This window comes from Trichosurus vulpecula, chromosome X (genome assembly GCF_011100635.1).
Source record: "Trichosurus vulpecula isolate mTriVul1 chromosome X, mTriVul1.pri, whole genome shotgun sequence".
In the NCBI taxonomy this organism is placed as follows: Eukaryota; Metazoa; Chordata; class Mammalia; order Diprotodontia; family Phalangeridae; genus Trichosurus; species Trichosurus vulpecula.
Genome location: NC_050582.1, coordinates 7,425,086 through 7,449,182, shown reverse-complemented (window position 1 = coordinate 7,449,182; position 24,097 = coordinate 7,425,086). Strand labels below are relative to the sequence as shown.

At 40.0% G+C, this 24,097-nt stretch overlaps 1 protein-coding gene across 1 annotated transcript in view; it reads right to left on the bottom strand.

Annotated features, from left to right (window-relative positions):
• The window catches only part of DOCK11 (dedicator of cytokinesis 11), a 167,352-nt gene that overhangs the window by 36,409 nt on the left and 106,846 nt on the right, over positions 1 to 24,097 (bottom strand). The window contains exons 34-41 of the mRNA XM_036740025.1: positions 19,639 to 19,714; positions 18,992 to 19,104; positions 15,320 to 15,428; positions 14,724 to 14,790; positions 13,622 to 13,669; positions 11,991 to 12,133; positions 7,519 to 7,634; positions 5,473 to 5,610 (exon numbers count right to left, since the gene is read on the bottom strand). Coding sequence (XP_036595920.1) covers positions 5,473 to 5,610; positions 7,519 to 7,634; positions 11,991 to 12,133; positions 13,622 to 13,669; positions 14,724 to 14,790; positions 15,320 to 15,428; positions 18,992 to 19,104; positions 19,639 to 19,714 — 810 coding nt within the window. The remainder of the gene's footprint in view (positions 1 to 5,472; positions 5,611 to 7,518; positions 7,635 to 11,990; positions 12,134 to 13,621; positions 13,670 to 14,723; positions 14,791 to 15,319; positions 15,429 to 18,991; positions 19,105 to 19,638; positions 19,715 to 24,097) is intronic.

Here is a 24,097-nt window from a genome sequence, read left to right as displayed (position 1 = left end):
ATATATATATATATCTATATATATATATATATATCTTGGTTGTCTATCCTGTTAGAATGTAAATTCCACGCAAGTAGGAATTGTTTCATTCATTTGTATCCCCATCACCCAGTACAGGCCCTGGCACATATTAAACATTTAATAAGTGCTTGTTGCTTTATATTATATTTATATTTATATTATAAACACTCATAAGTATAAGCTCTTCCTGAACTAGGGTGCATATATTAATAACAGTGGCATTTATATAGCTCCTACTGTGCGCTAGGCACTTTACAAATATTATCTCATTTAATCAGAAGAGTCCTGGAAGGTAGGTGCTATTATTATCTCTGTTTTACAAATGAGGAAACTGAGGAAAATGGAAGTTAAGTGACTTGCCCAAGGTCACATAGCTTATAAGCACCTGAGGATAGATTTGAACTCAAGTCTTCCTGAGTCCAGGCTCAGTACTCTATCCACTGTGCCACCCAGCTGCCTCACAGAAAACAGATACCTGTAGGCCTCCATAATTTAAGCCAAACTTCTCAAAAAGCCCTCATCTAGATCATTATCACATAAAAGCTGTCACCATATATTTGGAGGAGGCCACCTTCTACCATGGATCCTGGAGCACTTGAAGAAGTATTTGGAGATACAGTGTTAGATACGGTGCTAAAAAGCAGGCTAGGTCAGTTCCCAAGATGGCAGGCAGAGGTTTTTTGTATGTACTATACATAAAGTTTAAATATACACACATCCGGCCATCTAGTTTTTTTAATAGTGATTAAGGGAATATAAAACAAAAAGCAAGAAAGCAACTTGCTTTGGGCAGTGAGTGCCAGGTCCAGCTCAGCAGCCGATCGATACACAGCTCCCGGGTTCTCTTCCACAAGGGGATGGCATTGGCCGAGCACACTGTGCACACCCACCAGCCCCCATTATATTAGGAAGGACACTGACAAGCCGAAGCATGTCCAGGAGAGCGTGACTAGGATGCTGAGGACTAGAGACCATGCCATATGAGGCTCAGCGGAACTGTTTAGTCTGAAAAGATGAAGACTTAAGAAAGACAGGCTAGCCTAGCAATCTGACTTCTCTGTGCTAGTGGAAGTTGGGATGAGGATCTTCAAGGGCTACTCTAAAACCCGGAATGTAAGGTCTAGGAACCAAGGTAAGCTGTGTGGGCAAACAGGAGACAGAAAGATTAAACATCAACATCTCAGGTGTTACCAATCTTATATGTACAGGAAAAGGTGAATTCAATTCAGGTGATCATTACATTTACTACTGTGGGTAAGTCAATAAAAGGGTGAGAAAAAACAGGCATGGGGTAAAATCTCAAGAATGACAGAATGCTATCTGTTCGAATCCAGGGCGAACAGTTTAACATCACAGTAATAAAGGTTTATGCTCTGATAAATGTCCGATGCTAAAGAGGCCAAAGTCCTACAACACCTAGAAATAACACCCATGCATCCTAGGGGACTGAAATGCTGAAGTAGGAGATCAAAAGATCATTTCACAGGCAAGGTTATATCCTTGGAGTACAAAAAGAAGCAGGGCAGAGGCTAATAGAGGCTGGGCATAGCAAATACTCTTTTTTTCAACAAGCCAAAAGGCAACTCTACATACAGACATCACCAGATAGTCAATATCAAAATCAGATTGATTTTCTTTTGTAGCCAAAGGTGGAGGACCTCTATACGATCAGTTAAAACAAGCCCTGGAGCTGACTGTGGCTCAGATCATAAGGTTCTGATTGCAAAATTCAGACTGAAATTGAAGAAAGAATAGGTGTAAGCTGAATAACATCCTCCTATGAATATGAAGTAGAAGGTGATGAATACATTGAAGGGATTAGATCTGGTAGATAGAGGTTCACAATATTGTACAGGAGGCAGCAACGAGAAACATTCCAAGGAAAAAGAAAAGCAAGAAAGCGAAATGGCATCTGATGAGGCTTTACAAAGAGCTGAGGAAAGAAGGAAAGCAAAAGGGAAAGATACACCCAACTGAATGCAGAATCCCAGAGAACAACAAGGAAAGATAAGGGTTTTTTACTTTTTTCCCTTTTATTTAGTATTTTATTTTTCCCCAGTTACATGTAAAAGCAAATCTTAACATTCATTTTTAAAACTTTGAGTTCCAAATTTTCTCCCTTCCTCCCTCCCCCCTCCATTGAGAAGGCAAGCAGTTCAATATAGGTTATACATGTGTAGTCGTGCAAAACACTTCCATAACAGTCATGTTGTGAAAGAAAACAAAGACCAACAAAAACCTCAAGAAAAATGAAGAAAGTCTGCTTCAGTCTCTATTCAGACACCATCAGTTCTTTCTCTGGGAATGGATAGAATTTTTCATCCTAAGTCCAAGAAGGTTTTCTTAAATGAGCAATGCAGAGAAATAGAAGAAAACAATAGAATGGTAAAGGCGAGATCTCTTCAAGAAAATCACAAATATCAAGGGAATGTTTCACAAAAAAATGGACATGATAAAAGACAAAAGGGCAACTAGGAGGTGTAGTGGATAGAGTGCCAGGTCTGGAGTCAGGAAGACTCATCTTCCTGAGTTCAGATATGACCTCAGTCACTTACTAGCTGTGTGACCCTCAGCAAGTCACTTCACCCTGTTTGCCTCAGTTTCCTCATATGTAAAATGAGCTGGAGAGGAAATGGAAAACCATTTCAGTATCTTTGACAAGAAATGGGGTCATGAAGAGTCAGACATGATTGAGAAATGACTGAACAACAAGACAAAAATGGTAGGGACTCAGAAGAAGTAGAAGAGATTAAAAAGAAGTGGTAAGAATTTACGGAAGAACTATGCAAAAAAGATCTTAACATCACTGATAACCACGATAGTGTGGTTACTGATCTAGAACCAGACATCTTGGAGAATGAAGTCAAGTGAGCCTTAGCAGTAAGGTTAGTGAAGGTGATGGAATTACAGCAGATGTTGTTAAAGTGCTGCACTCAATACGGCAGCAAATTTGGAAAACTCCAAAGTGACCACTGGATTGGAAAAGATCAGTTTGTGTCCTAATCCTAAAGAATGGCAGTGCCAAAGAATGTTCAAATTACCACACAGTTGTGCTTATTTCACATGCCAGCAAGGTTATGCTTAAAATTCTGCAAGCTAGGCTTCAGCAATATGTAAACCGAGAATTGCCAGAAGTGCAGGCTGGTTTTTGAAGAGGCAGGGGAACTAGAGACCAAATTGGCAACATTCGCTGGATTAAAGAGAAAACAAGGGAGTTGCAGAAAAAAAAATCTACTTCTTCTTCATTGACTACACTAAAACCTTTGACTGTGTGAATCACAATAAAATGTGGCAAGTCCTCAAAGAGATGGGAGGACCAGATTATCTTTGTCTCCTGAGGAATGTGGGCCAAGAAGCAACAGTTAGAACCAACCATGGAACAAGATTGGAAAAGGAATACAACAAGGCTGTATATTGTCACCTTATTTAATTTATATGCAAAATTCCAGGCTAGATGAATCAAAAGCCAGAATTAAGATTGCCGGGAGAAATATCAACCATCTCAGATGTGCAGATGATGCCACTCTGACAGCAGAAAGTGAAGAAGTCTCTTGATGAGGGTGAAAGAGCAGAGTGGAAAAAGCTGGCTTAAAGCTTAACATTTAAAAAATCTAAGATCTTGGTAATTGGTCCCATTACTTCCTGGCAAATGGAGGGAGAAGAAATGGACACAGTGCCAGACTGTATGTTCTTGGGCTCAAAGATCACTGCCGATGATGACTGCAGTCATGAAATTAAAAGACATTTGCTCCTTGGAAAGAAAACTATGGCAAATCTGGAGAGCATACTAAAAAGCAGAGATATCACCCGTAAACTATGGCTTTTACCAGTAGTAATGTATGGCTGTGAGAATTGGATTGTGAAGAAAGCTGAGCACCACAGAATCTACACTCTCAAACTGTGCTGCTGGAGAGGACTTTTGAGAGTTCCTTGGACAGCAAGGAGATCAAAACAATCAATACTTAAAAAAATTAACTCTGACTATTCATTGGAAGGACAAATACTGAAGCTGAAGCTTAAATATTTGGCCACATACTAAGAAGACTCATTTTTCAGCTAAGGAAACTAAGCTTGGAGAAATCAAGTTATTTGCTTAAGGTCACACAAGGTAGCAAATAGGTCCCTTTTAAATCAAGTCACCTCTAGCACAAATTTCCTCCATGTGAATTTTGTGAGGGACATTTCCACTTCCTCATATAGCATACCACCTGAGATGAATTCAGATATAGCAGCTTCACTGTTCCTGGCGATGAAGATACACAGCTATAGAAATGCTGGCAGATCTCTATTTTGCATCTATTTCTTGGACCTCTTCCAATTTCAATCAGATACTATTCAAAAAATAATGGTGATTTGTTCCCCAACTATGTGATATGGATCACTTCAGTGAATGTCTTTATCGTGTTGAAATTACACAGATAACAAGAAGAGGCTGAAGTAGGTTTTACTTCAGGTGTCTTTCTTTGGCCATAAACATCTTTGCAATCTGCTAGACTCAATGGCTTTTGCCTCAGCCACAGAATTTGAGAACAGGAAAGGACCTCAGTAGTCCTCTGGTCTAGTCCATAACTGAAAGGAATCCCCACTATAACATGCCCGACAAAAAGGTCTTCTGCTTGAAGACCTCCTACCGTCTCTCAAGGCAGCCTGTTCTATTTCAGGCAGTGCTTGTTATTAGGAACTTTCCCCTGGCATCAAGTTTAAACTGCTCCTAGGGGTGCCTTTGGGGGCCAAGCAGAACAAACCTAAGTCCTCTTCTGCATGACATCTCTTTACATCTTTGAAAGACAGCTCACACATACTGCAAGTGTTCTCTCTTCCAAACTAATATCCCTGTTTCCTTCAACAGATCCTCATTTGGCACATACTCAGGGCCATCCATCATCCTAGCTGCCCTCCTCTGGACATTCTCCAACTGATCAATGTCCTTCTCAAACTGTGATGCCCAGAATTGAACACAATACTTCACAAGGCTCTTCATGAGGTAAGTGACCTGAGAATGGGGGAGGGGGCCTTCAGAAAGAATTAGGCAAACATTTCTGGAGTGCAGTGTTCCGTCCCAGGTGCTGTTTAAGAGACAGGCCCTGCCCACATGGAGCTTAGTGTCTAGTGGACAAATGATGAAGAGATTATTATTCTTCTGCTTCAGTTTTACAGTGAATTTTTAACTGCCACAAGTAACTGTTTGAAAATGAGAGGCCTCTAGGAACCTTATGGGAAAGTAGGATATGAAAGGGTAAGAGAAAAACTACCAGCGCAGCCACTATTTTGGATTTATACATAGCCAGCTCCACACTAATTAAGGCTGTTTGCTTTGTTGGTCTTTATTAACTTTTATAAGGATATTCTCTGTGGCTTCTTTACCGGAGTTCTTGGAAGCCAACAAAATGAGTAGCAGAGTCCTTTGGGGACAGGGACTAGGCCACCAGTAGAGCCTTCCACCTTCCTTACCTTGGTAATAAAAGCCCTCAAGGAGGCAAAGACATGCTTCAGGGATGCTTCTGATTGTCCATTTCTCAAAAAGGCCAGATGAATATCAAAGACTTTTTTCATCAATGGGTTGTGGCCATCATTGTTTAAGAGTTGATTCTACGAGAAACAAGAAAACAACTGTATTTTGGCAACAATACACAGCTTTCTGTTCTTTTGATAATGGAAAGTGACTTCACTAACATGCCTACTTATCAAACTGCCATGTTAGAGGAAATGATAAAGTCCAGAGTACAATTAAATAACATTTTGATGAGATCCTTCTTTTGTCTCTCAAATTATTCTGTAGATGTTATCTGGAAGGGTTCCTACCTCATTTTATCAATCAGAAGGAAAAACCTAAGAAAGTGAATTCTTTCCAGTGCCATAAAGCAAACAAGGAGCTAACGTGAGAGTGAGAGAAGAAGTAATACTGATCTCTGTTTATTTAACCGTACTGCCTGTAAAGGAACCAGCTTCGACAAGGGTGCTTGCCAGATAGATCCAAAGTTTAGAAACTTTGGATCTCTCTGTGGGGAAATGAACAAAGTGGGAGTCACACAACAAATACAAGCTTTTGTCAAACATCTACCTAGCATGTGCTTTTACTTTCAAATAGGGCTCACCATGAGGCAGTCTGTTTACTAGTGACATCAGATATTTGTCAGTAAAAAGAGATGACTAATGGAGTGTGCATAGACTGCTCAGTTGTTGAAATGACATCTGTAAGAAGAGTAGGGGAGACGGCAGAGGAGGGTGAAGGGGAGCAGATATTCAGATTCAAAGGCAACCTGTAGGTTTGCATATCTTAACAAAAAACCCTAGTCAACTCCACTTAGACTCCACCTCCTTGGCCCAAAGAAAATAAGGACTGAAATGGGACAAGAAAACAAAGTGAAAAGCCAGCACTCCACTGGACTCCAGAGCTGCAACAAATCCAAGGCTAACCTCAACCACTGGGCCTCCCCAAGTAGCTCTAGATCCTCCCTTCCCTGGCCCAGCTAAGTCACGGCAACAAAAAGCAAATGAAGAGTACAAGGATAAGTGCTTTCCTCGTGCCTTTCATTGGGATCAGAACAGATTTCATGTGTCAAGAGTGGGACTGCAGGCTGGCTCAAATGGGCCCCTCAACCAGCTTTCCTTTATTCCTCACTCCTTAAAACTTGCATATCAGGTTTTGCATAGCCAAAGCGAAGGGCCAGAAGAAAGGCTTTTATCTGGATTACTCAGGCAAAGGCAAAATCCTTTCGATCCTTTGCAGGGTACAGATAGCCAACCTACAGAGTCTGAGAATGGCTGTGTGACCATGATCAAGTCACTTTGCCATGTCAGTGCCCGCAAAGAACCTTCTAGGACTATCTGAGTTATATGCAGGAATTGACAATGATTTGCAACTGTGGAGAGAGTTTCTACACTGGGAATTCCCATGCTGATGAAATCAGAAATCCAAAAAAAAACCCAAGCCCAGAGCAATAATCCTATGAGATCATTGTTTCAGTGTTCAATTGAGTTTTGGCAACAAGGACTGAGACAAATATCTCAAAAACAACTATAGCTTGGAGAAAGAAGCACTTGGCTTGACTCCACATCCCTTTGGAGTTGCTTAAGCAAAATGACTAAGGAATAAATTATGCTATAAAAAGCCTTCTATTTAATTTTGTCCTTTTAAGAAAACGTATACAATCTATCTTAAAGATGGCATTTTAAAATACTAGAATAGAATCATAAACTCACAGAATAGTAAAGTTGTAAGGGATATAGAGATCACTGATTCCTGAGGGAAAAGACTTGGCCAAGGTCACATAGCCAGTTGGTGGCAGATTTCCTGGCTCCTGATCCAGTGGTCATTCCACTATACCGTACTGCCTCTGGCTTTGCCACCGTCCCTCTCTGAGCCTCAGTTTTGACCTGTGCAAATTGATGGGTTGGCCCAAATTTTCTCCAAAGAGCTCTTTTAGGTCTTGTATTCAATGATTCTAGTTGGCTTCTGTCTCAAATTTTTCATCTGCAGTGACTCCTAGATCTCACCTTGAAGCATTGTGTAAAAAAGGAGATGGTATCCAGCACTGTGAGGGAAACTTCAGTAGCTGTGTTGCCTTCGAGGAGTGCCTGGTGGAAAATGTCTGCTTCAGATGTCCCAGAACCTAAATCCAGAAAGAAATCAGAGCTTGGACTGATGCACAAGTTTATGTGATCATTTGGAATGAACTGTCCTACACAACTATGCATACAGAGACAAGAGCACGGGGTGATCTTAATACCTGCTATCTGCAGGAGGAATTGCCTTTGAGGCAGCCTGGCCCTGGGGAGAGAATGGTGGCCTCTGTATGACCGTGTGATGAGTCACTTAATATTTCTGAGCCTGATTGTTCATTTGCAAAACAGGGATAATCCTACCTATCACATGTCCCTCATACGATCATTGTGCACTTCAAACAAGATAACATGGAACATGCTTTACAAATTTCACAGCATCATATAAATGTTAGGTGGAATAACATTATCATCAGGAGTGTTCCTATATCAAGCAGTTGAAGCCGGTTATCCATTTGGGCTCCATTTCCATTCCAGCTTTGTATCAACAGCTCTGCTAAAAACGGCCTCACCATTAGTCTACCTCAAGTCTTCCCCCACTCAGCTGCCAAAGTGATATCCGTAAAGTCACTCCCTGCCACCCCCATTCAATAAACTCCCCGTGGCTCTGTATCTCCCCCAGGAGCAAATACAAAATACTGGGTTTGGCATTCAAAGCCCTTCATAACCTGGCTCTCCCTTCTTCCTGTCCAGTTTTTTATACCTTCCAGTCCCTGCCTCCCCCTACCCCACACACATTCTCTGTGATCCAGTGACACTGGCCTCTTTGCTGTTCTTCGAGGAACAAGCTCTCTCTCTCCCAACTCAGGGTGTTTTCATTAGCTGTTTCCTTCACATGGAATGTTCTGCCTCCTCATCTCTGTCTCCTGGAATTCCTGGCTTCCTTCAAGTGCTAGCTAAAACTCCATCTCCTCCAGGAAGCCTTTACCTGACCCCCCTTAATGCTAGCACCTTCTCTGTTGACCCTCTCCAATTTGTCTTGTGTATAGCTTGTTTTTACATAGTTCAAGTGAGAGAATATCTCTAGAGTGCTTAGCACGTGCCTCACACATAGCAGGCACTTACTGAGCGTCTACTGAGCAACCCACTAGAGGACCAGCTTATCTTTTTGTCACAGATTTCTTTAATAATATTCTTTATATTATTTTTCTTTCTGTGTCTTCATTGCTAACAGGGTGCAGCTTACTCCCAACATGTGTGTCTCTCCACTGCCCTTTGGGCGACCTTAATTCTTTGGTGACTGTGGTATTCCATGCTTTGTAACCATATACACATCACCAAGAAAATACTCACATTAGAAAGATAGGCCTTTGTTTCAGGGTTATGCTTGAGGTCATTAAAACCATTGAAGACTTTTCCAAATGTATACCAGGTTGCTCTCCTTTCTTGTTCAATTCAGGGTCTAGGTCCTAATCCACCTTTATTCTCTGGTCAAGATATTTTTTATCGAGGGATGGCTGAACTCTATATGTCATCCATTCAGCTGCCTTGCACTAGCTTAACAATAGGTATTCTTCAGCCATTTGGTTTTTTCCTGCATGCATAGTTAGGCCAATTTTTTTAACCTATGGATCTCATTTAGGAAACCAAAAATTGCAAATGGAAGGATCTGGAGGTTTTTACCATCCATTAGAAAGTTCCCTTTGATTTGGCTTCCAGGCTGAACATCCTCCATGACAAACACATTTGGCATGTCTCCCAGTTTTATGCCTTACTTAATATTAATAGTAAGATGGTCACTAAAGTACTCCTATCCCATGACCTTCTCCTCCACTCTAACTCAGCTGCATCCAGAGATGGTCAGACCCTTGATCTTGCCATCACCCACAAGTGTTCCATATGCAAGAACCCTGAAATTCCTTCATCGTTCCTTCCCTATTACTATCAATTTATCTATTACTATCTATTGCTATCAATCTTTTATCATTCCATCTTCCCCACTATGCTATGACCCGCACCCTGTTCTTCATCCTCACTGTATCCAATCCCTTCACCCCTCAGTTCTTTCCCAAGCTATCATGCCTGTACTGACTACACTCTCTTCCCTTCCCCATACTGAACCCTTGGTGAACCAATCCAACTCTACACAATCTTCTTACACTGCAGTTCCTTGCTCCCTTATTCTAACACCAGTTATACCCTGCCAAGCCTGAGCCTCGGATTACTCCCATCGACCACTGCCTTGGCTTCTATTTGTGTACTGTTGAACAAAGCTAAAGAAGGTCACAAAACTGTGCTAACTGGGTCCACTCCGAATTTATGTTACATAAGCTCCAACAGGCCTCATTGTGGCAAGGCAATCCTTTAACATCTTCCTAAACAATTCACAATCCCACTCACCACTGGGACTTTTCCAAACCTTTTCATCACTCCTCAAACCTCCCATAGCTCATATTCCACTGAAAAAAAGTAAGGCCATTCACTGTGAGTTCTCTTCTTCACCTCACACATCCTTCAGATGTCTTCTTCTACTATCTCTTCTTTCAATTTTATTTCATCTGGAGAGGTGGCCCTTCTCCTTGACAGGGTAAGCCCCCCCCACCCCTGTCATGTGCACAAGTCATCCCATTCTCCAGTAGATCAATCCTTCTATCATCCCTGATCCCTCACTAATCTCCAATTTCTCCTTGTCTACTGGATTCTTCTCTGATGCCTGCAAATATACCCAATTCCCCAATCCTCAGAAATCCCTCACTTGATCTGTCCATTACTACACCAGCTTTCATCCTCTATCTCACCTGCTTTTCATGGCTAAACTTTCCTCTCACTTTCTTAATTCTCTGCATTCTGGCTTCCAACCTCATCACTCATCCAAAACTGTCATCTTCAAAGTTACCAGTGATCTCTTAATTGCCAAATCTAATGCCCTTTTCCTCAAAATCCTCATCCTTCTTAACTTCTCTGCAGACTTTGACACTGCTAGTCATTCTCTTTCCTTGATATTTTCTTCTCTCTGGATTTTGTTAGACCATTCTCCTCTAATTCTCCTCCTACCTCTCTGACAGCTCCTTCTCAGTCTTTTTTTTGCTAGATCTTTATCTGGATCTTATCTGCTAATGACAGGTGTCCCAAAAAGCCAATGCTGGGCCCTCTTCTCTTCTACACAGTTTTACTTAGTGATCTCATCAGCTCCCATCGATTCAATTATCGTCTCTGTACAGATGATCCTCGAATCTATTTATCCAACCTTAACCTCTTTCCTGACCATCTACCTACTGGACGTCTTGAACTAGATGTTCCATACACATCTTCAACCCAACATGTCCAAAGCTGAGCTCATTATCTTTCTCCCTAAACACCCCCCTCTAACTTTTCTATTACTATCAAGGGAACCTAGGCTCACAACCAAAGTGTCATCCTTGACACTGCTAGGTGGCATTGTAGTGGATAGAGTACAGGACCTGGAGTCAGGAAGATCTGAATTCAAATATGACTTCAGACACTTCCTAGTTGTGTGACCCCGGACAAGTCTGGATTCTGTTTGTAAAACTGGGATGATAAAGTCGAGAACATTCAGAAGGCAATCAGATGGTGAAGGGCTTTGACACCATGCCATATCAGGATTGGCTGAAGAAACTGAGGATATGTAGGCTGGAAGGAATATAGAGGGGGACCCAATACCCCTCTTCAAGTAACTGAACAGACTATACTATTGCCTGGCCCTAGAAGGCAGAATTAGGGACAATGAGTAGAATATGCCAATTTTGACTTGATATAAAGAAGCACTCCCTAAAGCTGAAGGGGCTGTCTCAGAAAGGAATGGGCTCCCCCTCACTGCACAGCTTCAGGCAAAGGCCCAATGACCACTTGTTGGGTATATTTTAATGGGGATTCTTGTGTAGATATAGGTTGGACTTTCTGATATCTCTTCAAACTTTAGATGCTGTAATTCAGTACTATATTAAGTCATACTATTACCTATATTCGATTTTAACAGTAGGAATGAAATCTGGGCAATGAAAAATTAACCATTCATCAAGGGGAAAATGTGAAAAAAAGAATCAAATTCATTAATATTTAAGAAAGACTATGGAGACCCACAATTGTTGAATGTGAAAAATACACATATGGGTCTATATAGTCACCTATGAGAATAAGCATGGAGTACTGGTTGGAGAGCTGGGAGAGTCAGGAAAACTGCGTTCAAGTTCCACTTCTGGTATTCTAGCTAAATGCCCTTGGGCAAGTCACTTGACTGACGTGCATTAGCAGAGAATGTTTCCTCATCTGGGATACTGACGAAATCACTGGTCCAGTTCAAAAAACAAAACCGAGCAAGGGTTTCCATAGACGTGTAGACACATGGAACTCATCATTCACTATATTCCTTCTAGACCATTTAAAAGTCAGGGTTCTTTAAATGAGAGTTGATTCTAATGAGTATTCCATGTACTTCTTACACTTACTGTGATTAAGTGTGAATGAGCTTTCCAGGCTACTTAGATGCTGAAGCCGGGCCTGCATCACCCCTGCCCGGTTCCGAAGAGCTGGCATGGTCTGGGACTTTCTGTCTATGCCAAAGTGTTTAGACAACCAAGCATCATGTACCCTGAAATAAAGACCAGATAGAAGAAGTAAAATGAGCGAACAATACTCTATAATGTTAAATGAGTCAGCTAAGGTTTCTATCCAGCAGTAGCTAGGACATTCCTGCTGCAGCATTGTGCTGTGCTACATGGTATCTAGTGTTTGATAAACCCAAAGAGCCAAGCTTTTGGGACAAGAACTCACTAGGTGAGAAAATTGCTGGTAAGAGTGGAAAGCAGTTAGACCAACATCTCATACCACATACCAGGATAAGGTCAAAACAGGTACATGATTTAGACATAAAAGGTGATATAAGCAAGTTAGGGGAGCATAGAAAAATTTACCTGTCAGATCTATGAATAAGGAAAGAGAGCATTATGGGAAATAAAATGGATAATTTTTATTACATTAAATTAAAAAGGTTTTACACAAACAAAACCAATGTAGCCAAGATTAGAAGGAAAGCAGAAAATTGGGGAAAAAAATTTTTACAGCAGGTTTCTTTGATAAAGGCCTCATTTCTCAAATATATTGAGAACTGAGTCAAATCTATAAGAATCCAAGTCATTCCCCAAGAAATTGGAATCATATCTGATTTGAGTGATTCATTAATGACAGGACATCAGAGAGCTATATACACAAACACTGCCTAAACCGCCCCCTCCCTTTAGTCCTTGACACTCCTTAATAATTAATTTGCTTGTTTTTAAAAAAGTTTTTCCCCCAATAACCTAACAACTAACATCCAGAAAAATTCTTATACAACATAGTTAACCTAATAAGTTTGCTGTTGGTTCTATCCTTTACCACATCAGTGCATTCTCTAGACAAAGACTAAAAACTGTAACAACTGGATAGCCTATCATTTTCAGGCAAAACAGGAAAAAATCATAAATATATTAAACACTTTATTTTAATACTACAATCAGTATTGCATAATTTTAAATACACACAAAACAATTCTACTTTCAAATGTATCTTGTTAAAAGAAATAGGTAGGCTTTCCCCCTCCCCCTGCAAATTTATAAAATAGCGATTTAAGTCACTGGGGCTTTGGTAGCAAAAATGAAAGGATGAGGCACCAGACTGCCCACGTCTTCCTCCTAGGGGAGAGTTTTCCCACATGGCGAATAAAACTAACAAAATGTTGGCAGAAGTACCACCTTTCCTCTTGTCATCATTTTAGACATTTCTACTTTCTCCCTGGATCTGACCCTCTTCACTCATCTTCTAGAGAATAGCAGCAGCAAATCTAATGTGACTGAGATCTCATGGGCTATAGCATCAGCCCACTCTTCGGGAAAAAATGATTATTTGTTCTAATGGCTATGAATATTGAACTCTGCTGACATGGACCCACTGGGTGGTCTTTGCCTGCACAATGAGTTAATCACTCTAGTTTTCTAAGGCAAAACCTGAAAATTAAGACTGCCCTCTACTGGAATGAAGTAAATCTATAAAAAAGGATGAAAAACATGGCAGAGGCATTTTATGATAGAAGATACTCTACCTTGCTATGTTTCTTTTCCCTGTGTACCTGAAGTGAAACAAGCACACTCTAGAAAGAAAAAAAATAGTGATTAGTAGCATTCGGGGAAAATGTGGTATAAGCTCTGCAATTTAGCAAATCATTTTTAAAACCACATTAGCTGTGTGAACATGTGCACGGGAGAAAAAGAGAACACATCTAAGTCCTATTACCCTAGACAGGTTTACTATCCCTTTTGGCCCATACGCACATGCTTGCATGCGGGCACACACACACATATACGTGGCACGTAGGGCTACTAGGCTTCCTTTGCCTACAAAGACTTGGCACAAGACATAGCCCTTTTGTACTATTCCGATGCTAGCTACAGCCATCTCACCATACACTTCCCTTCTAACTCCCCTCTGGGCTCTCGTGCCACAGTTGTTAATATCAGAAAAATACTGTTGAATCCCGATTAAGCTTGCTTAATCACAGTGGTTTGTAAACCTTCTTGCTAACTGCTAACTCACTAACTGCTCCATTGCGACAATGTTTCCTGAATGTTTTTTGATGATCTTTAATCAAAGGTGTATTGGGCAGGAATCTTTTCTTTCTTTCAGGAAACACTCAGCAGCAGAAGCTATATATGGATCATCCATGAAACATTAAACCTCAGGTGTCATAGTAAAGCTATTTGTTTTCCAAACAGACGCAAATTTAGCAGTACAGGACAACTGACCACTTCCAGATCACCCTTCTCCAGAAGGCCTAGAGCGTACTCCCAAATGAGCTTCTAAACTTCGTAGAATGACTGAAATCTTATGTAATAGCACACCTATTCGATTCCAGGAATGAGTTGCTGGCTAATCCTGCAGCTACTCCAAACTCATGAGTGGCCTGAAGCCCCTTCAGGCTTTCTAAATAAATCACCCAGGACTCCAGTTGGATTGTAAAGATGGAATTTCATTGCTGACGTATTCTGCAATATGCCAGTTGTTTCATATCACCATTGGTCATATTTCGATACATAAAAACCACATTTTAAACCATGGCTTCCAACATATTCCAACACATTCCAACAGCAGAAGTAGTCCAGATACAAGTTACAGAAACAGCACATACATTAACAATGACAACTTACTCGAGAAGTACTAGAATGTTTAGGAGCTCCTGAGGAGACACTTTGTTCCAGTAAGTTAGGAGAGTATCTAAAAATGGAATAAGCAGCAAGAACGTCACACCTTGAACCTCAACTTTCCTGACTCAATAGGTCTTATTTCTTTACTTATTAACAGATTGTTTTTTTTCCACATCTTATTACTCATTACACATTAGGGAAATCCCAAAGGGTTTTGAAGTTGTGATGTCACTTAGTGAAAGTATGTGCCTCAGCCTCAAGTGTGTCACATGCTAAGTAAGTACAGAGAATGGCTTTCTCCTCATCTCATACTAGACCTCATCCTATGCACTAGAATGAACCTGTCCCCCAGGGCAAAACCACTGTTATTCCCACAAATTTCCCCTCTTGAGGGATTCATTAGTAAAATGGCTATTAAACTATGAAAACTAAGATTCTCAAAGCTGAATTCAACATTTTAAAATTGTAGTTGTGGTATTTTTTTAAATAACAAACACTAACATGCATAAGCATCACATAGTCCAGAGTAAGGCTTGTTAACCGACTGATTATTTCCAGCACGTTGGTGATCAACCATGTCTATGTAGGCTGTAACTTACCTTCAGAAATCATTTTGATGATGTACAGGTAGCACATCAGGAGGCTTCTAATTTCATACTGGTCCAGCCTGTTATACTGGGACACACTACTTCGTGTAGAACTTCTGGTCTGTGACAAAAACAACACGCCTCTGAGCAACTCAAAGGCACTGCTTTGCAGGTTGGTAATTTTCATATGAACAACACAAGTTTGTTGGATTGAATATTTCATTGGACAAAGATTCAAATCTTTTTCTCGTGAATCCTGTTTGTGTGACAATATAAAAGACTGACACGAAGGAAGAATCTACACACACCATTATATTTTGCCATCATCTGAAAGCAAATGGACCAAAACTCCTAGTAAAATCAATGGAAGTCTGTCTGAAAAATCATAGGTAAATAACATCTCTACAAAGGCATCATCATTTGGAGGTAACACTAGGTTCTAGAGGGCTATGCATAAGCTTTGGCAGGTTCTACATAGTGAAAAGTCTCTGAATGTGATTCTGGCAATATACTAAGTCTGGAGACTAAGAGACAGCTAGTTGGTGATGCAGTGGAGGGAGAAATGAGCGTGGTGTCCGGAAAACCTGAATTTAAATCCAGCCTCAGACACTTACTAGCTGTGTGACCTTGGGGAAGTCATTTTATCTGTCTGCCTCAGTTTCCTCAACTATATAATGGGGATGATAATAGCACCTACCTCTCAGGATTAAATGAGACAAGTATTTGCCATAGGCATGGAAAGCATCAAAAAGTATCACAAAAATGAAACAGATTCTAATTTGACATTCAGGAAACAATTGATATGGAAATCCTATCACAGTCAGCTTTCTGTGTGTAATCAGACCATTGACTAGCTGAAGCAAAGATCAAATTAGAAAGACTAAAGATGAGAACATGAAACTAGGGAAAACAAACAACTCCAACCAAATCTGTTCAAACGAACCACTGACAGGAAATACAAAGAAGCAAATATATTGACCTTGCTTATCACTATTTCCTGCAAAAATTAAATTGATGTTTTAAAAAGCCACTGGGCCACCAAACACCTGATGTGGAGAGGAATGGCAGCCAAGGGCAACCTTACTTTGAGAATGCAAACTCATCTGTTAAAAACCACCAAGGAACAGGACCAAAGATCACATCATCTTTTAAAACAGAAAAAGTATTAATAGAGAAAACAAGCCTACAGAAAGTTTTACATGCCACTCAAATAAGCCGTGTCATCCAAAGAACACTGATGATGAAACTGACAGGATAGCATCTAAATGTAAAATGGACCACATTTAATGCTTTTAGAACCATCTGTTTTTGTCAACCTTCAACTCCATTTCAATAATAATTGGTTTCCTTTGTAATCTCATGGATTTTGTTTTATGCATTTAAAAATTATTATAATGAGGGGTCAGTAGGCTTCACCAGACTGCCCAAGAGGGTCCATGATATAAAAAAAGGTTAAGAATCTCTGTGCTATGTGTATAACCTATATCAGATTGCTTGCCATCTTGGGGAGTGGGGAGGAAGAAAAATTTGGAATTCAAAAATCTTATAAGAAATGGATGTTGAAACAAAAAAAAAGAAATGACTACTGAGAACTATTTTTACATGTAAGTGGAAAAAATAAAACTATTTACTAAAAATTAATTAATTTTTTAAAATAAAGTTTTCAAAGTGGGAAAAAAGAATCTCTGTGAAAAAATAGAAATAACCCTCATAAATAAATTTTGGAGAACGGTCTGGACCAGATGAAGTATTCACTGGGGTGATTCATGTTAAGGACAACAAGGCAGTCAGAGAGGAAAAACTACCAAAAGAATGGGAAATTGACAAACCGTGGATGATGTTAATATCCCAATAAGTGGCTGAGAGAACATTAATTACTACTGATCTCATCTTTATAAAATCTTTATGAGAATGATCTCCATGTATATCTAAAGAAACCTCAATGAAAATCCTGCTACCTCACTGTGACCAGCCCTGGGCAAACCAATCCTCTCCCCTTTCTGGATCTCAGTTTTTTTCGTAAAATAAGACTGTTAGACTGGTGTTAGACTACAATTTGGATTCCATTGTCTTTTATTCTCCCAGGTTAACCTGGTTTCTGTGGTAGCTGAGTTAATGGCTCAGAAAGGGCCCACTTACGAAAGACTTTCTGGGTCCTTCCTCTGTGCTCTTTCCCAAACCAAGCAGACTTGGTAAGAGAACTTCATGATACATTCTGGTTCACTTATTTGGGGATGCTCAGATGAGCAATTTTAAAAGGAAGTAACTTGAATCCTTTTTTATCCCAGTGAACTTCATTACTATATTATACAAGAATGAAACGTAAAAAGTTGAATCAGACCTACTAGAAAATGAGCCCTCATATTTTTATCAGAGTGAATGAACAAGCAAGGAGAATTCAGAATTCTTTCAGAAACATGAATAAAAATGTGGCCACCTTTATTATGGCAGAAACCACTGACTCACTCGGGTATTTATTAAGTACATACTATGTTCTGGACAGTGTTGAAAGTCTGAGTTCTATATATTCAGATATAGTAATGACGGTATGTGAGAGGCATAAAGAAGAGAAGGCAGAAAGACCTAGGTTCCATTCCTGCCTCTGACACATGCTAGGTCCCCACAGGAAAGTGAGTTGACCTTTTAGTTCTCTAGGATAGTTTCTACCACTACAAGTCACAGATGCATTGCTAATCTGCAGTGGTAGAGGGAGATTCCACACTGGGAGGTCCCCCCTTCAAAGATCAGGGATTACAGTGCACTGCTATGTACATTTTCATACTTCCCCTCTCCCCCCAGTATATAAGCTCCTCAAGGGCAGGGGCTATTTTGATTTTGTCTTTCTATAGTCAGCAGTTAGCACAGTGCTTGTGAAATAACTGTGAAAACATGACTAATGTGGAAATATGTTTAATATGACTGTACATGTGGAGCCTATATCAGATCGTGCTTGCCATCTTGAGGACGGGGGAAGGGGAAAAATTTGGAACTCAAAATCTTTTTAAAAAAGAATGTTGAAAACTAAAAATAAATAAATGAAATTTTACAAAACAATTAACTCTGTGAAGGCTGTATTCGATATTTTTATGCCTATGCACAGGTAAGGAAATGGGCTCTGAAAAATGAGATGACTTGCCCAGCCTCACATAGCTGGTATCAGGGGTGGGGGCATGAAGATCTCATACCAGTCTGTCCTGTCTTCAAGTCGGAAACGTTTCACAATACCACACTGGGGAATTAACCCTCTCCAACTGAAGCTTTTCCTCAAAATGGGGGGTGGAGGAGGAGGAAATAAACATTTAGGAATTGTCTTCTGTTCACCAGGCCCTGTGCTAAGAACTGTACAGACATGTCATCTGATCCTCACAACAACCTTGGAGGTAGGTGCCATCATTATCCCCATTTTACAGTTACGGAAACTGAGGCAGGAAAAACTTAACTTACCCGGTGTCACATAGGTAGCAAGTATCTGAGACCATATTTAAAGTCGTCTTCCTGACTCTAGGCCCAGTGCTCTAACTACTGCACCACCAGCTGCCAAGTGATACCTACTAGGTGGTTAACGAGGAAAACCAAAATGGCTTATTTCCAGACCCAGGATTAGGAAAGATTAAGAAATCTCATCTTTCAAGGAAAGAAACCTTTAGAAGCCACTGCCCATCCCTCTCCGGGCCTGTTTATTACATTTTCAGCTATGCTGCTCTGGTCAGGAGAGCTGCTGGCCACATCTGTGCTCAGGGAGCCTCTTGAATCTTCTCTTTTGATTCCATGTCCGTTGGGAAATGAGGCTCCATAGGCTAGAAAAACAACATACTTCTAAATGTTAGTAATGAGAATGAAGTGGCCAAGAAATTTCAAAAATCGGCATTGGACTAATTTACAAACAATGTGTTTTTAGAGAAATCCTGGCAACATAAGACGAGAAATGTTTATAAAACTTCTGAAAGCAAAGCAGAAAACATGCCATTTATGACTGTATCTCATTATCTTCTAACACACACAAGAAGTTCCTTGGAAGGGATGACAACTCCCAGAATATCAGAGGTGGAAGGGACCTTAGAATTATCGAATTGGACCTCCTTGTTTTGTAGTTTGGGCTCGCCTGACATTCCCCCATCTAACGAGGGAGGGATTCGGAACTCGAATCCAAGCTCCTTGATTCCCAGGCTAGCCTCTTTTTCCTCCAATCTGTTTTCCTGCTATAACCAAGACTGAAGGAGCCCATCTTTAATGCAAATGTCTAAGCAACAAAAGAGGGGTTCTCATTACCAATCAAACGTCTATAAAGCTTCTCTAATGAGCATGTCCACTGTTGAAAAGTGCTTCCTTACCTGCATCTTTCTCTGCCACCAGACTTCCTCTATTTGAAGGTGAAGTAAAGCCACATACGAATTCATCCCTGGATGCCTGAAACACAACATAAGGCCTCAGACATTTTAAACATGTTTACCAAATCAAGAGGTCGTCTGAGCTAAAAATTGGAAACAACCTAAATGTCCAACAGTTGGAGACTGGCTAAAGAAATTACAATATATGAATTCATTGGAATGACGAAGATGAAGCATGTACGGAAGTACGTAATGGCCTATATGAAGAGATGTGGAGTGGTCTCTGCACAATGACACCTGGATACACACCGAATTAAACTAGAAACACCACCAAGCCAAGGTGGCAGACCTTCACCTACATCTGAAAGAGGATCTAGAATTCAAGTACTTTCTCTGTTCCAACACCTTGAGGGCAGGGACTGTTTTCCTTCTGTCTTCATATCCCTAGCGCCTAGTATAGTGACAAGAATATACCAGGTGCTTTCAAATGCGTGTTGATCGATTCTACTTTGCTAGGTGTTTCATCTAAGATCTTAAACCTTGTTTTGTATATTTGTTTGGTTCCAGTAGAAGGTTATTAAGTTGATCATTTAAAGTAATATTTCAAAAGAATTTCATATCACAGGAAGATGCTAGCTTGATCTTAAACAAAAGTGCTACAACTTATTGCATAAGTCTAAATTAATACCCATGCTCCTGGAAAGATGCAGGTGCCTGCTGACAGCTGAAGTCGTATTGAACAGAGCAGACTGCTAGCTATATGGACCTGAAGCCAGGTGAAAGAAGTCTTGTTATACACAGACACACACATATATACACATACATATGTACATATATATGTATGTATGTGTATGTTCAACTTTGCTTCTGGGTTAAGAAACTGAAGTGTGTTCAGAACACTGGTAGAACAAGCCTAGCCAAAGGTGGAAAAAAGAGAAGCTAGTGAAAGATTTTGGAATTATTTGGCTATTACTATGTAAAATGATGAAATTGCATCTGAATCATGTATAATGAAACCACTCTTTTGAGCCGACTTGATGACAGTGGACTTTGGATTCAGGGATTTTCAGACAGAGTCTTTGAATTTGAGGTCTGTTTTTGCTAAGTGAGTTTTGAGTCAACTATCATATATTTGATGTATGTGTACTCCGAAGAATTCCAGAATGTAGTTATGTTTAATTTATGAGTGAAAGATACATGTAATGTAAGAGTGAGGGAGACATGAGAAAGGTAATAATACTCAAGCCCTAAGCATGCACTGTGATTAGGGAAATTTTGCTATTTGAGGTAAAAACTCTTGGGACTATAATTTAATATCGTTGTGAGTTTTGATTATAGGGATGGTTATCTGAATTGTCATGAAGCCAACAGTCCATCATTCAAGGAGAAAATGGCATGTACTGAAGTCTGAGAACAGCTACAGGTAGATGTCTGTCCCTGGGAAAAGTTGAGAGGATTACTTTGGCAGGGTCTAAGTAAGAGCCTGGTGACTCAGTTTCCCCATGGTGCTATTTCCTTATTTCCCACCTGGTTAATCTTGAGTCAGCTGTGGTACACTATGAATAATGTGGAGCTTTGTTACATGTTTCCCTGTTAAATATGATTCATTCCTGAAATCTAACAGAGTTTGATTTTCCTGTTGTGGTATATGTGAGGTCAGTATGTGCCCTTGGGGGAATGGCCTTGACACTGCTATAATTATGTCCCTCCTTTTTCCTTTTGTAACAAATTTCCACAAAATGTGAATTGTAGAAGTTTCACAAGTACAGTGCTAAATCTATTAATTAACAGATTAATACTGGGACATCACTGAGTTACTATTATAGGATGCAAGTATGAAAAATCTTACTATTTTAGCCTGTATTTATGGTCAAATGATAACATAGGGATGATATCTCTCTAAGGGGGGAATTAGACAAAGTAATAAGACAGAAATGGAATACATAAGTTTTATAATTAAATGGAATAGCAAATTTTGAGAAAACAATAGGATAAGACTATTTTCTCTAAGAATTAGAATATATACATATGCATGTGATTGGCATCTAAATCCTTCTAATGGAAAATTCAGGTTTTGAGTATGTTTTAGTAATAAGTTCTCAAAATTGGATTAAGGATTTTACATATAAAATTGCATTGATAATTGTAAAGGAAGTGAAATTATTTTCCCATTTTAAAGTACCCATCTGATAATTTTAAAAGACAGAAGGGCTTATTTTACAAGTCAGACCCTCATGAATTTCTTCTTAGATTCTTCTATTAGGTACCGGGTTTAGGTAAAGAAAAAAACAGCAAATGGTATATAAAAACTGAAATTCTCTGAAGTTTCAAGTTTGGAATACCAAATTTTATTAAGTCTTATTACTAGCAAATTTTAACAGAATTTTCTAGGAATCTCTACAAGAGACTTGGAACCAGAGAAGCAGAGCCCCCTTTAGAGGTGCCCTGAGAATGAAGCCTAAGGGAAGATATTTTCAAGGACTAGAAGACTACATGGGACATGTGGGATGCAAGCTGAAATGGTTAAATGGACATTGGAAGTGGGTTACTGGATACAAGGAGACAACGTTATTTAGTACCAATGACTTTCGTTGTGTTGCTCCGGTCCTTTGTTTCATGATGTTTATGTTTGCTGAATTTTCTTGGTTACCTTGGTGACACGTAAATCACCCTTCTCAAAATTAGCCCAATGTGAGCCTTCTAAGTAGTTTGATCTGTAGCCTGACATAGTTCACCTATAGAGTCTATTTAACCAGGCTTGTTTCCTTAAGGGATATCATCATCATTGTTCTCAGGCTTTGTATTAGCCGTCGTACTAAGTTGTGTGGGAGTCCTTTTTTGGTATATAATGCTGATAGGGAGCATAGGCACATTAAAAACCTTATAAATTTGGCTTATAGATAAGTGATCCATGGAGGGTGTGGGCTGGCGCCTATCCCATGAATCAAAGGGGGAGGGAGGGGTTCGAGAGAATTGTCTGAACCAAATATTCCACCTTGTAAAACTGACTCCATTTTGAGACTTAGTTTCATTTTCCTGTAAATTCTGCCTACTTGCTAATCATGGGAATTGAGTGATATTCTGTTTCATATCCAGGAAAGTCCACCTGCTCACTCTCCCTCCTCCCAACTCCTGAAACTCAGTCACCCCCCTCCCAACTCAGAAAATCCTTAATCTTTTCTCCAATTAGAAATCAGATTACCTAATCTTGTATCCTGGTTTACATCTTGGTAATTGTTATCTTTTAACACATAAAAATCTGTCTCCCCTCCATCTGGAGTCCGATGCCAAGCTGAGGAGGCCTGGTCCCAATTTGTTGTGCACTGCTTACTAAATCTAAATCTATATGCTTGGAAGCTTGAACCTATTTTTCCTCAGTTATTTCAGATTTCACCTACCACAAATGTTATTAAAGTTACAGATCATTTCAACATGGATAAAACAAAAGTGATATCTAAAACAATGCGATTGCAAAAGGAAGTTTCTGATAAACTCAGATTTTAAAAGGCACATAAGTAAGGATGAATATAAAGAGCAGTGACAGGAAAAAAGTAGCTCAGAATGAGCTCAGGCTTGTGAAAAATGCCAAAGACAATCCAGTGACCACAACATTGCAAAGGAAAATATACTATGAGACACCTAAGAACCCTGATCAACATAGTGACCAATCAGGACTCCAGAAGACAGATAATGAATCATGCTTCCCACATCTTGGCACAGGAGTGATGAATTAGAGGTGCAGAGTAAGAATACATTTCCAGACAAAGCTAATATATTGGCGGTTTGCTTTGCTTGTCTCTGCTACCTTGTTATAAGGGAGGGCTTTAGTTGGGAGGTGGAGAGGAGGGGTAGTGACAGTGATTTCAAAAAATAAAGAAAAGTACCCAGAAGAGAGCAGAAGGCAGTTCAGAAGGGGTCACAGATGACAAACAGGGCACTGTTGGGACTACTATACACACTTAGGAAAAACCAAGTGGCATGTAACAGAGATTCTTGGTATCATATACTATCCTCTTTTTCTCTTCTCTGTATGTTAATGCTTCTCAAGTTCATAATTTTTTAGAAAGAAAAATGCTAAGGACTTCTTTATGGCTATGTTTAAAGTAAGAGAATAAGGAAGGGAATGGCCTGTGCTTGGTAAGGCTGCTATGGTGTTGACAGATGATCAAAAGAACGCAAAATTGCTCAATTTCTAGTCTGGGTGAAATGGCCGAACAAACATTGGTTAGAGGGAATTAAAGACTAAAATTCAAGTAAGGTAAGTAATAGTCACATGGGCCATTATTCCCCCTCCTACAGACCGTGATCCAGCCAAACTGACCTTCTCTTTGTTCCATCTCTCACCTCCAGGCCTTGGCACTGTCTGTCCTCATGCCTGGAACGCTCTGGCCTTTCTTGCCCCTGCAGCTCACGCAGCATCTTTTGCTTGAAGCCCTTCCCAATCCCCCCAACTACTAGTGCC